Below are 14,345 nucleotides of genomic sequence, written 5' to 3' on the forward strand. Positions count from 1 at the left end.
ATTTTTTCAAGCTTACTGCATTAATTAACCTCAACAGGAAAGTAATATAATTTATATTATTCATGTAAGTCATATACTTTAATTCATATGTTTCATATAATCAAAAGGTCCAGGCACTGACAACAATTTACTTGTCCATAACAATAAATATTATACCCCATATCCGTGTCTATGTGGCAACACAGTCATCTTGTTTGAAGCTGCAGCTGTCCACGAGCAGTCTTCATTCAGAAAGGCTCTAAGTTTCTCGGGGCACAGAGGGTCATAAGCAGGGGTCAGGATGGCATGCGGCTGCGGGAATTACTGTATCTGTGCCTCTTCCATTTACGCCTCCCAATTAAACTAATTGGCCAACTCTGCTTTGGGAATGGCTATTTATAAGCACTCAGAGCATTGGTTTGTCACTAATGGACATAGACACATGCAGAGAAGAACCAAACTAATTTCATATGGATGTTTAAGTATGTTAAATATGGACCATTTTATTGGATGAAGTCTCTGCTCTGGTCTCTAAAATGATTTCCTGCCAAAAGCCACAGTGTCCACTCTGTGCCCTTTTCCAGTACACAGGTGTCTGGTTACTGTACAGTATGCCTGAACACAAAAAGCTTTCTCCTTTCACACATGCGCAAGGTTGTTTTAGTACAGTGTCAGGACCTGGGGCCATACATATCTTCACTATTAAAGCTAAATTTTATTTCTCCATTATTTTAAAATTAACTTGAAACCACCTACTACTATTTAAAATGTGTATACATTGCACACACTCTGTATGAATGAAATATATTTGAAATGTACCAAGGTACCAAAAGAACAAGAAATCAACAATTTTGTTTTCCTGTAAACACATGCCAATAAATTTAACACGCTTAACCAGGTCTTTAATAATGCTGGATGGACTTGCAGTTTAGGGGGCAGTATTACTCACTGTGAATTGCACACCAATCAATCATAACATTATGACTTTCTACACTCACTGTCCATTCTCTGAGTTCCACTGACCAGACAAGAGCACTGTGTATTTTTGTAATTACAGGCTGGAGTCAATTTGTTTCTCTGTATATTTTATTTCCCCTTTCAACCTGTTCTTCAATGGTCAGGACCCTCACAGGCCACCACAGATCAGGTATGATTTGGGTAGTGGATCATTCTCAGCGCTGCAGTAACACTGACGTGGTGGTGATGTGTTAATGTGGGTTGTGCTGGTAAGAGTGGATCAGACATAGCAGTGCTGCATGATTTTTTAAAAAAATATATCCACTCTGTTAGACACATCTAGCACATTGGTCCATGTTGTAGATGTAAAGTCAGAGAAAATAGCTCATCTGTTGCTGCTGTCTGTGATTGTCTTCCTCTAGTGCTTCATTAATGGAAACAGGATGCTGCTGGCCGTATATTTTTGGTTGAGAGACTGCTGTCAGTCCAGTAGTGACACAGAAGGGTTAAAAAACTCCAGCAGCATTTCTGTGTCTTATCCACTCGTAAAAGCACAACACACACTAATACATCATCATCATGTCAGTGTCATTGCAGTGCTGTGAATGATCCACCACTCAAATCCTGCTCTGTGGTGGTCATCTGGGGCCTTGACCATTGATGAACAGTGTAAAGGGGGCAATCAGTGTATGCAGAGCAGATGAACTACTTTCTGTAATTGTAGAACTATGGTGTGCTCCTGTATGGTCACTGGAGCTGAGAGTGGGTGTAGATAAAAGAAGGTTGTCATAGTGTTATTGTTGATCAGTGTCTGTGTGACAGTACTATTGATATGGAGGCATATACTGAAATTTTAGAGAGACATGTTCTTCTGTCAAGGCAATGTATTTTTCCTGGAAGTCAATGATTATTTCAGCAGGGAATTGTCAGGGGCTCAGTCTGCATGAGCTACATCAGGACAGCTGTAAAGAGTGCATTTGCTTTACTGGCTTGCCTGCAGTCCAGATCTGTCGTCTGCTTAAAATATGTGGCTCATCTTGAATAGGATAAAAAAAACATAGACCTTTAAGTAGCTAGAAGTATTGTATCAAGCAAGAATGGGCAAAAACAGGAAGAATTAATATTCACAGTTGCCAAATGATGTAATTAAAAAGAAATATGGTGTAACAAACTGGTAAACATGCTTCTGTTTCAGCATTTTTTTAAATTACCAATTAAAATCTTTTTAAATTTACAAAATTATGTAAAGTGTTTTTTTCTGTGGAAAGTTGGAAACTTTTCAGTTAAAGGCAAAGTTCATTCATTCATTCATTGTCTGTAACCGTTTATCCAGTTCTTGGTTTGCAGTGGGTCCAGAACCTACCTGGAATCATTGGGCACAAGGCAGGAACACACCCTGGAGGGTGCGCCAGTCCTTCACAGAGTGACTCACTTTTGGGTCATCAATCCACTTACCAACATGTGTTTTTTTTATTTATTTTTTTGTTGTGGGAGGAAACCGGAGCACCAGGAGGAAACCCACGCAGACACAGACAGAACACACCAAAATCCTCACAGACAGCCACCCGGAGGAAACCCACGCAGACACAGGGAGAACACACCACACTCCTCACAGACAGTCACCCGGAGGAAACTCACACAGACACAGGGAGAACACACTAAACTCCTCACAGACAGTCACCCAGAGGAAACCCACACAGACACTGGGAGAACACACTAAACTCCTCACAGACAGTCACCCAGAGTAAACCCACACAGACACGGGGAGAACAAACCACACTCCTCACAGACAGTCACCCGGAGGAAACCCACACAGACACGGGGAGAACACACCACACTCCTCACAGACAGTCACCCAGAGTGGGACTCAAACCCACAACCTCCAGGTCCCTGGAGCTGTTTGACCGCGACACTACCTACTGTTCCATCGTGCCACCCTACAGGCAAAGTTCATTATTGAAATAATTTTATTAAAAAAAAAAAAAACAAAAAAACAAAAACTTTTTAATATAAAATTATCACCGTTTGCTGTTCTCTCTGTTCATGGCAGAGGCATCTGGAATTATTTTAGACAATGGATGTTGAAAAGCATGAACCAACATTACAATTGTTCCATTACTGCTCCATAGGTGGGTAATATTGACTTATTTTTGCTGTTTTGGATCACTTAAGGTGGAAATGTATCCAAACTTGGGAGATGGCATTACCAAAAGTGCTACTAAACTAAACAACTTGAGTTACAAATGAGTTTCTGTGGTAATTGTAACAGTGAATAAAAACTTACAGCCAAGAAAATCTTCAGCCTTGTAAAAACAACAGTTGTTTTTTTCCCTTCAAACACAACATTCCATCTTAAAAGACGCAGAGCTTACAACTATGCTTCCCCACAATAGTATACTTTTCCTTTAAATGAAAGTTAAAGAGGGTTTTAAAAAATCTGATTTTTTATTGTGTTTACACAATGTCCAAACTTTTCCAGAAATGGGATTTGCACACAAGACCTGAAACCACCTTAAATATTAACTTATCATTCACCTCAGTGATAAAATATGATTTCTACAGGCATTTGTTAAGTCCTCTGCAGTGTTCCTGCCCCCTTGCTGTTCAACTAGAGTATTTTTAGCCCTGAAACAACTGGGCTCCTAAAAAAGGCCCTCGGAGACAGACAGAAGGCCACTGCTATGTAAGGTATCCCCCCTCTCTCTCCCTCATCCTAATTCACCACTACCCTACCCTGGGCTTTGTCTCCAATGAGCTGTAAGAGAAAAAGTGTGAGAGACAGGAACAGAGATAGATATATCTTTCCACCGGAAAAGTGCAACAGGGGGACTCAGTTATCCTCCTCAGGTTTTGTCTTTCACTATTTTGGCTCCAGTTTTAGAGGATTTCTAGGTGTTCTGTACCAGGGCTGGGTTCTCCGACCTGTGTGGAGCTCCACAAAAGAGTTGCTGTATTTAGGCTCTAGTGGGTGTGAGTTTTAACAGTGTTTTTGTGTGAGTGTTGGAAGCCATGAGGACACTCTTTTTCTTGGCACTGCTTTGTCTGGGTTTGGTGGCTGTGGCCTGGGCAGAGAAAGGTCTGGAATTCCCTCGCTATGATGGCAAGGACAGAGTGCTGGACATCAATGACAAGAACTATCGCAAAGCACTGAAGAACAACCGCATGTTGTGCCTTCTCTACCACGCACCGGCACCGTCCAGTAAAGAACTGGAAAAACAGTTCCAAATGACAGAGCTGGTGCTGGAGGTGAGAGTATTAAAGCAGCAATCCATAAAGTTTGCCAACAAAAAGTAGTAAATATTATTTATGAGAGTATTAATGTAATTTATTTTCACTTTTAAGATAAAGTGCAACTCTTGTCAGATGCTTTACTAGGATGTCGTGTTTGAGTGAGCATTTGGATTATTTAGGTGGGCCAAATTTTTTTTTCCACATCCAGGTTCTTTGTCAGTGCTATGGCTTCATGGAGAATGACTGCAGGAAAGAATTGCTTTTTAAATAATGTTCTGTAAATATAGTGACATGAGTAAGAAATTGTCAGAAATTATCAGAAATATTGTTGCTGTCATAAATATATTTAAAACTCTGATTTTGTTTGAATATAAGTTATCATTTAAGTAATTTTTGGTGGTCAATCCATTGGGTTTTTTAAAAACATTTTAAACGTGTCTTCACACTTACTTTTCAGATCTGGTTCTTTAGGAAATCAACTGTGTCTCTTCAGTTGCTAGGGGTATTTTTTTCCGCCTAAAATGTTATGAGGGTATTTTAAGCTCAGGGGACTCCACGGTATATCTATGTAAGTTGACTTATACTCTATACCCCCTTTGTACTTGACATTTTTGGAAATCTCATTGTGCTGCTATCATTGGATGATCTCCTGTTCGATCTCCTGGAGTGCCAGCAATCCAACAGAACAAAATTGACCTATGATTTGTTCTCTTCCACGAGTTGAGATTTTGTACCATATCTTTGTTGTTAAAAATAGTTTTTCATTCTTTTTTTGGTATCATGTCACACTTTTACATTTATGTTCACATAATTAACAGCAAAAGCTTTTCAAATTTATTGTCCATGTACTACATGTAGAAATTTATTACAGTGAGGTCCAGTTCTCCTGAAACTGAAGATAATACTGTTGCTCGTTTTGCACATCAGTTTTTTCCAGTATGGCTACAAAATGGTCTGTGCATATGTTCCTCATCTTTTGTTAACGTTCATTGCACTCACTCCAATAGGATATAGTCTCTACATTTTTACCTGTGTGTAAAATTATTCTGATTATAATCTGTGGATATAATTTGTTTATACTTTCTTACGTCCAGAGATTAAAGCAATACACTGACAATGTCATTTTCATCATCTATTTTAATCTATGACAGTAACACAGTGTGATTAGTACATCGTAGCACGGATAAAGAGGAAACCTGAGAATGAAGTTTGCATTTCTAAATTTGCTTGCAGCTGGCTGCTCAAGTTCTGGAGGAGAAAGGCATTGGGTTTGGGATGGTGGACTCTGAGAGTGATGTCAAAGTTGCCAAAAAACTAGGTAACATACAGAGTATTTTTCAGACACATTGTGTTCTCAAAAAAGAAAAATATGTACATGATAATGGTGCATATTGAAGACAGAATATGGTCCAGAGATTGTGTATATAGAAATGGTTTTATAAGGAAAAGAGATTTCAGTGGCTGAATGAAAAATATATAGAAAAGCTTGTAAATTTCCCAATTCAAATTAATTTGTTTTTGAAAAGTTTCCATTTTAGTGACCCTGTCAGCCAAGCACATTAACCCGAACAAGCTGAAAAACATGGAGTTTAATATTAATATTAATTAATATTTGTAATATTTTGTTATATTTCTCAGATTTTCTATGCTTATATTTAATGTTTTTTATCCATTTTACTTAATGAATTTTTATTCATTGAGTTTGTCCTCATTCAAAGAAAAGGGAGCCTGGTTAGGTATGAGTGGAAATAACTGCCTTGGTGGAGAGTTTAAAAGTACTTTAATTACACCAATGACATTGCTTTACGTGCTTCTTGTCATCATAGTCTTCATGTAAAATTCCTTCATGTTATATTTTAATGTGTACATGTTTTTTAGGTCTGCAGGAAGAGGGCAGTGTGTATATTTTTAAGGATGACCGTGTGATTGAGTTTGACGGACTGCTTTCTGCAGACATAATTGTGGAATTCCTGCTTGATGTAAGGTTTTACTTGTCATATTTGATGCTTGACGTTTGTGCTCCACGTGGAGTGACTGTAATATACAATAGTACTCTATCTTCTTTGTAGCTGTTGGAGGATCCAGTTGAGGTGCTTGACAATGCTCTGGAGCTTCAAGCTTTTGACCGCATGGAAGAGGACATCAGACTCGTTGGCTACTTCAAGAGCCCAGAGTCAGAATGTGAGTGTGTGGACAAAATGTGTTAAGTTTATAAGATAATTACAGTTTCTTGCAGACATGATTACAAGTAAAAAAGTTTCCCTGGTCAATCAGATGTCATTTACAGACCAGTGTTAAAATAGACAAATTGATTGGTGTTTTTAAACATACAATTCCAAATAACATTGTATACAGCACAAGTAATTTTCAATTATAATATTCTCAGTAGTTCAGTAAATCTTAAATGTATTAAATCTTAACTGCATAGGACTCTCCTCTCCTCTCCTCTTCTTAGATTTTCTGGCTTTCCAGGAAGCAGCAGAACAGTTCCAACCATTCATCAAATTTTTCGCCACCTTTGATAAATCTGTGAGTGACATGTCATGTTGTCATTACTTAAATGTAAATTTAATTTAAATCAGGTCAGATTTTAAGTTAGATTTCTGCATTATAAATATTTTTAGTATTCTGGCTAATTTCAGTCACAAAGAAGTTTAGTGGATCATTGTTAAACATTAATCCTGTTTGTTGTTTAACAAAATGTATTTGCCTCTTATATGTGCATTGAGAGCTTCCACCTCTCAGATGTCTGATCACACAGGACTCAAGATTTTTTGATGACTGGAAAAGCAACTTGAATATCTGTATCTAGAAAGAATGTAATGGTGGAATAAATTAGAGCAGTCAGACCCATGCTTAAACAGTTTTCTGTGTTTATACAAACAACTGTTATCTGTGAGGAAACAGTCTAAACCTGGGGTGTTCAAAAATACTGAACATGTCAAGAGATCTTACTGAAAATGACAAGGTAAAGAATAAGCTATGTCCTGAGCATGCGAATTTTATGCATTTCATATCTTAAGGTACACCACATTATCATAAATGTCTAAAAAAGACAATCTATTTGTGATTGATTTGTGATTGATTCGTGATTGATTCAGTTAAATAGTTAGATTTATTAACAAATATGTGCTGAAGCTAACAGGCTTAATGTTGACTGATGGAGAAGACAAAGAAGCTCAGTATCGGGCAAGATCTGACGTCTAACAGTGTAGATGGAACAGTGTGTGTTCACTATTTGGCAAAAAAAAGGTCATTGTTACTCTTTCAACTCAGGGGTTATAAATTATTCAATTTTGATGTTTGTGATTGTGAACCATTTATAAACCTTTATGAAAAAAAATATAGACATTCTAAAGTGGTATCAGTATACGTAGACTTAATGTGTAAAGACCCATTACATGATCAGAACATCTCCACCAATCCAACCCCAAATCCTGATTTTTCAATTACTATTTTAGCCTTTGCAGGGTGATTTCTCTCTCTCTCTCTCTATCTCTCTCTCTCTCTCTCTCTCTCTCTCTCACACACACACACACACAATATTTCAGTGTTGTTTTTCCTTCTGACTCTCCTTCTAACCAATTAATATATATTACAGTTTTAAACAAAGAATTCACAGAGGTGGAGATACATTTATTTCTTTGGAAAGTAATGATATGTAAGCCAATGTAATGCTGGGTCTCTTGCCCAATGGACCAGTTATTGGGGTAGTGTTCTGATGTGAAAATAATTTTGCATCTCTTCAGGTTGCAAAGGAGCTAACTCTGAAGATGAATGAAGTAGATTTCTATGAGCCTTTCATGGAGGAACCAGTCACCATTCCAGACAAACCCCATACTGAGGAGGAGATTGTGTCTTTTATCACTGAACACAAACGGTAAGAAGGATATAGTTTTGTGGGAACAGATAGAAGGCTGGATGGATACAATGTTTATCTATGTGTTTTAATCATTCACTAATCAAACATTCTGGCAAATAATTTCTGGTTTGTAATACCAGAAAAACAAGACCAAAGAGAAACTAGGCAAGCCTAGTTTAGTCAGACCACCATTAGCCGTATTGCCATTGTCACAGAGGTTTTTCTGGCATTTCAAAAACAGGAAAGCTCAAAATACATACCCTTGTCATTGGAAGATCTGGAGAAGCTTAGGTGCTGATCATGGAAAGCCTGTAATTTTCTGTTCATACAAAGCTGAAAAGCACTGAAAAAAAAACTGAAGCACTGTGTTGAGATGACATTAAAGCAACTCATTTTCCAGAAACAACATTTAAGTTTTTCAACATTTCTAAAACCAAGCACCTTAACATTTTATCAACCAAGTAAAGTGTACTTGATAAACGAACAGGGCATCGCTCGGAACAACAAACTGGATTCCAAAAAAGTTGGGACACTAACCAAATTGTGAATAAAAACTGAATGCAGTGATGTGAAGGTGCCAACATCTAATATTATATTCAGAATAGAACACAGATCACAGAAATCACAGATCAAAAGTTTAAACTGAGAGAATGTATCATTTTAAGGGAAAAATATTTTGTTTCAAAATTTCATGGCGTCAACAAATCCCAAAAAAGTTGGGATGTGGCCATTTTTTACCACTGTGTGGCATCCCCCCTTCTTCTTACATCACTCAGACGTCTGGGGACAGAGGAGACCAGTTTCTCAAGTTTAGAAATAAGAATGCTCTCCCATTCATGTCTAATACAGGCTTCTAACTGTTCAATCGCCTTGGGCCTTCTTTGTCGCACCTTCCTCTTTATGATGCGCCAAATGTTCTCTATAGGTGAAAGATCTGGACTGCAGACTGGCCATTTCAGTACCCGGATCCTTCTCCTACGTAGCCATGATATTGTGATTGCTGCAGAATGTGGTCTGGCATTATCTTGTTGAAAAATGCAGGGGCTTCCCTGAAAGAGATGACGTCTAGTTGGGAGCATATTTTGTTCTAGAACCTGAACATAGTTCTCTGCATTAATGGTGCCTTTCCAGACATGCAAGCTGCCCATGCCACAAGCACTCATGCAACCCCATACCATCAGTGATGCAGGCTTCTGAACGGAGCGTTGATAACAACTTGGGTTATCCTTGTCCTCTCTGGTCCGGATGACATGGTGTCCCAAAGTTCCATAAAGAACTTCAAATTGTGACTCATCTGACGACAGAAGAGTCTTCCATTTTGCCACACTCAATTTTAAAAGACCCCTGGCCGAGTGCAAACGTCTGAGCTTGTGGAGCTTGCTTAGAAATGGCTTCCTATTTGCACTGTAGAGTTTCAGCTGGCAACGGCGGATGGCACGATGGATTGTGTTCATTGACAATGCTTTCTGGAAGTATTCCTGAGCCCATTCTGTTATGTCCTTGACAGTGGCATTCCTGTTTGAGGTGCAGTGACGTTTAAGGGCCCGGGGATCACGAGCATCCAGTAGAGTTTTACGGCCTTGACCCTTACACACAGCAATTGTTCCAAATTCTCTGAATCTTTTGATGATGTTATGCATGGTTGATGATGATAACTTAAAAGTCTTTGCTATTTTACGCTGGGTAACACCATTCTGGTATCTTTCTGCGCAACAATGGTGGAATTGGTGATCCTCTTACCATCTTGGCTTCAGAGAGACACTGACACTCTGAGAAGCTCTTTTTATACCCAATCATGTTGTCAATTGACTTAATTAGTGTTAATTGGTCTTCCAGCTGTTCGTTTTAAGCTCAATTTCCTTTTTCCAGCCACTTATTGCTACTTGTCCCAACTTTTTTGGGATTTGTTGACACTGTGAAATTTTGAATGAGCATATTTTTCCTTTAAAATGTTACATTTACTCAGATTAAACTTTTGATCTGTCATCTATGTTCAATTACGAATAAAATACTGGCATTTGCCATCGCCACATCATTGCATTCAATTTTTATTCACAATTTGTTTAGTGTCCCAACTTTTTTGGAAACCGGTTTGTAGATATTTATTACTGACTTACATTTCTATAAGACTCCGACTGATAAAACTGTGCTATAACGTAATCACAGCCTCGTTTATTTTGAGTAACACCTCGCTCTTGTGTTCTGGCTTTAATCATTCAGAGATTTTGTCCGTTTTCATGTAAAGTTAAACAAAAAGCTATGCAGATGGAATTTACTCGTCAGAAAGTTAGTGACAGTCTGTGTATTTGTGTCGTTATAGGGACAGACAAGATGATTTTCTGTTTGTTAAATATATAGCAGAACACAAGAGGCTGGGTCACAGAAACATTCTCCAAACATAAAGAAGAGACTATGATAAATAGTACCTCAACAACCTTCAACACATTTCTGTTCGAGGCTCCAATAAAACACTGAGCTGCTCATCATGGTGGATGGTGGACCTACAGCACTGAAGCGGCGCAAGTGTGTCCCAATTCAGGTCTCAATTCTCTGAACCCTTGAACACATCTTTTAGGTCCCAAAAAGAATAGAAAAAAGAGGAAAAAAGTGGACCTCTGGTCACCACCGAATGGTTCCAAATTTAGTTCACGAACTGGAATGTGAACTAACAACAGACGTTGTAGTGGTGTAGTAGCGCCACCTTAAGTTCTGTCTGTGAAATACTGCTGAATTTACAGTTCCTACTCACGCATGTGCATTTCAACATTAGGTGTCAGTCAGTCAGCACAAATGCCTCTTCTAGGACAGCCCGGTACGCAGGCCGGCAAAATAAATAAATAATAAATAAATAAGCACACACACAGGCATTAATGATGATGGGATGATGATAATATTGTGATACTTTTAAAATTGTTTTTCACACCATAGACCCACACTGAGGAAACTGAAGCCTGAAGACATGTTTGAAACTTGGGTGAGATTGAGCTGTTCCTACAATGCGTCTTATACTTTCTCAACAACATGATGACCTCTGAAGAACAATTTTTATTTATGGAATTAAAAATTTATAGTTATCATAACCAATAAAAAACATGCACTGTTATGTGTAAAGAACCAAGTTAAAATTATAAGACATTCTTCTCTGATGAATGAAGAATAATATTTTGGATACAGGGGATGCTGTAATGTCTGAATTCATATCATCTTGAAGAGACGAGCAATGGATCCTTGTTACTCCAAATTTCTAAAGCTTTTCATCAACCTGGAAATAATTTTACAGAACATCACTTATATACTGCATCAGCCAATGGAATAAAATGTGATATGACCTAATCCAATGACAGCATTCGGAAAGAAGGAAAAGTTTTGCTGAAGATGTTTGGCCATGAAATTTTAATGGTTTAACATCTTGGGACCCGTAATGACAAACATAAATATTTAAAAATTCAGATTTCAGATTCTATTGATAGTAGGACTCCTGCTATTATGGAACTCTAGACTTGACTCAGTGTTGTTAATCCTAACTTTTGCTTTGGGTAAATCTTCCAATGAACATTGTAGAACATTCCCATTCATGTTAATGATCAGTAAATTAACTTTAATGTTCTGGTCTCCAGGAGGATGACCTGAACGGCATTCACATTGTTGCTTTTGCTGAAGAGGAAGATCCTGGTACATTTAAAGCTTGAATTTCTCTTCAACGTTCATGGTGATTTTTGTGTCAAAAATAATCTATGTTGTTTTCAGATGGCTTTGAGTTTTTAGAGATTCTGAAAGAAGTTGCCAGGGATAACACTGAGAACCCTGAGCTGAGTATTGTCTGGATTGACCCAGATAACTTCCCTTTGGTGAGAACCTGAGTAGAAACATGAATGCACATTCATGCAACGATTTCAGTGGGACTTCTAACAGAAAATGAGTTTTTTCTTCTTCCTTTTTCTTCTTACAGCTAATACCTTACTGGGAGAAAACATTTAAGGTGGATCTCTTCAGGCCTCAGATTGGAATAGTTAATGTGACAGATGTAAGTGAAGAAACAATATATGAATGAATGAATGTATGCCTACAGACATCTACATAGATTGAGGGGAGAGAGAGTGAGGGCATCTACTAAATTCACATTAGAGACAGAATAGTATCTGCTCTACTTCAAAGTATCAGCTTTTCAGTGGGTCAAATTTACACACAAGATGACTATTTAAACAGGGATAATACAAAATGCTGTAATGAAAGTACTGATTGATGAACTTCCAAATTATTCATCTGTACATAATGATCATATTTTCAGTGGGAAAAAAAGAATCCCATCAATGAGACTAGAGGGTGGTAGCACCATGTTTTGGGGCTCTTTTACTGATGGCATGGTGGTGCAGTAGGTAGTGTCACAGTCACACAGCTCCAGGGTCCTGGAGGTTGTGGGTTCTAGTCCTGCTCCAGGTGACTGTCTGTGAGAATTTTGGTGTGTTCTCCCTGTGTCTGTGTAGGTTTCCCCCAGGTGCTCCAGTTTCCTCCCACGCTCCAAAAACACATGTTGGTAGGTGGACTGGAGACTCAAAAGTGTCCATAGGTGTGAGTATTGCTCTGTGAAGGACTAGCGCCCACTCCTGGGTGTGTTCCTGCCTTACGCCCAATGATTCTGGGTAGGCTCTGGACCCACGGTGACCCTGAACTGGATGAGTGGTTACAGACAATGAATGAATGATTGAAATCACATTGCTCCAGTTCTTGTCATTTTATTGTAATTGACAACTGTCATTTAAGTTGTTTGAAGAAGAATTTGTCACTGCATTTGTTAAGTTCCTTCAAGGAAAAAGTGCCGTATAGCATGTAAAGCATCAATTTGTTCTGTTCGTGGGAAAAATATTGTATCCACATGTATGTTGAGTGGGCGGCACGGTGGCGCAGCAGGTAGTGTCGCAGTCACACAGCTCCAGGGGCCTGGAGGTTGTGGGTTCGATTCCCGCTCCGGGTGACTGTCTGTGAGGAGTTGGTGTGTTCTCCCTGTGTCCGCGTGGGTTTCCTCCGGGTGCTCCGGTTTCCTCCCACGGTCCAAAAACACACGTTGCAGGTGGATTGGCGACTTGAAAGTGGCCGTAGGTGTGAATGTGTGTGTGTCTGTGTTGCCCTGTGAAGGACTGGCATCCCCTCCAGGGTCTATTCCCGCCTTGTGCCCGATGATTCCAGGTAGGCTCTGGACCCCCCGCGACCCTAAATTGGATAAGCGGTTACAGATAATGGATGGATGTATGTTGAGTTTTGGTTTAGGTGATTAAAAGATGGCAGTTTGATGTTAGTAAATGTGAAACTTGCAAATTCATATTTAAGTTGTTTTTTTAATACTAAATGAATGTAAGAAGAAATGTAATCAAGTTATAAATATAGCTTTTTTGTGGTAGGAATGCACATTTTATTTCAAAGATAATATAACACTTTAGTGATAATGCAAAAGAAAAGACATACAGTAATCACTAAAATATAGACATGGTTATAGAAGTGGGTTAGAGAATTATATAATACCTCACACAAAACATTGCTTTTTGCCAGTAGCATTTTTTAAATGTTTATTTAAAGCCCGTAAGCATCAAATCTGAGCGAAGATAATGTTCTAATGAATTACAATAGAATTTAAGGGGTTTTAGGCTGTTACTTGCTTATTGATATAGTGATATAGACTGAAAATTATTATTAATTAAATAAGTATTATTAAATTATAATTATTATAGTGTAGTGGTCAAAACTATATATAATCTGATTTTTATAGGCAGACAGTGTGTGGCTAGAGATGGATGATGATGAAGACTTACCCACTGCTGAGGAGCTTGAGGACTGGATAGAGGATGTGCTCTCCGGTAAAGTCAACACTGAGGATGATGACGATGATGACGACGATGACGATGACAATGACGACGACGATGATGACGACGACGATGATGACGACGACGATGACGACGATGATGATGATTAGTAATTTATATACCTGTTTTCATTAAAAGGCGACTTAATGGCTCAGAGGCTGAGCTCCTTCACTCAAAAAGCATTTTGTACGTTTTTGTACATCACCTCTGACAAACGATGAACTTTCACTAAACTAAATGCTTCCGAATGGCTCATAAAACTACAGACACCCCTGTTTCCTTTCTCACCCCATTAAGCTGTATAAACAATGTCGAAATTATATCAGATTAAACAGTATGATTCAGAATTCTTTCAGTGCTCCAATCTTCATTTTCTACATTTAAGATTCAAGGTTTTTTACATTTGTGTAGAGAAACAGGCAAGTAAAGGCCAATTTTTTGCACAATAAAAACAGATGAGG

The 14,345-nt window shown here is 38.4% G+C and overlaps 1 protein-coding gene across 1 annotated transcript; it reads left to right on the forward strand.

The window, feature by feature from the left end:
* Positions 1-3,945: 3,945 nt before the first annotated feature.
* casq2 (calsequestrin 2) lies at positions 3,946-14,032 on the forward strand. Its single transcript, XM_066641028.1, has 11 exons — positions 3,946-4,182; positions 5,401-5,485; positions 6,046-6,146; positions 6,237-6,348; positions 6,623-6,696; positions 7,917-8,047; positions 10,958-11,003; positions 11,647-11,701; positions 11,777-11,877; positions 11,979-12,053; positions 13,791-14,032. The coding sequence occupies exons 1-11, from the start codon at positions 3,946-3,948 to the stop codon at positions 13,992-13,994; spliced, it is 1,221 nt and encodes a 406-aa protein (XP_066497125.1). The 3' UTR covers positions 13,995-14,032.
* Positions 14,033-14,345: the final 313 nt, after the last annotated feature.

Source organism: Hoplias malabaricus, chromosome 12 (assembly GCF_029633855.1).
Source record: "Hoplias malabaricus isolate fHopMal1 chromosome 12, fHopMal1.hap1, whole genome shotgun sequence".
NCBI lineage: Eukaryota > Metazoa > Chordata > Actinopteri > Characiformes > Erythrinidae > Hoplias > Hoplias malabaricus.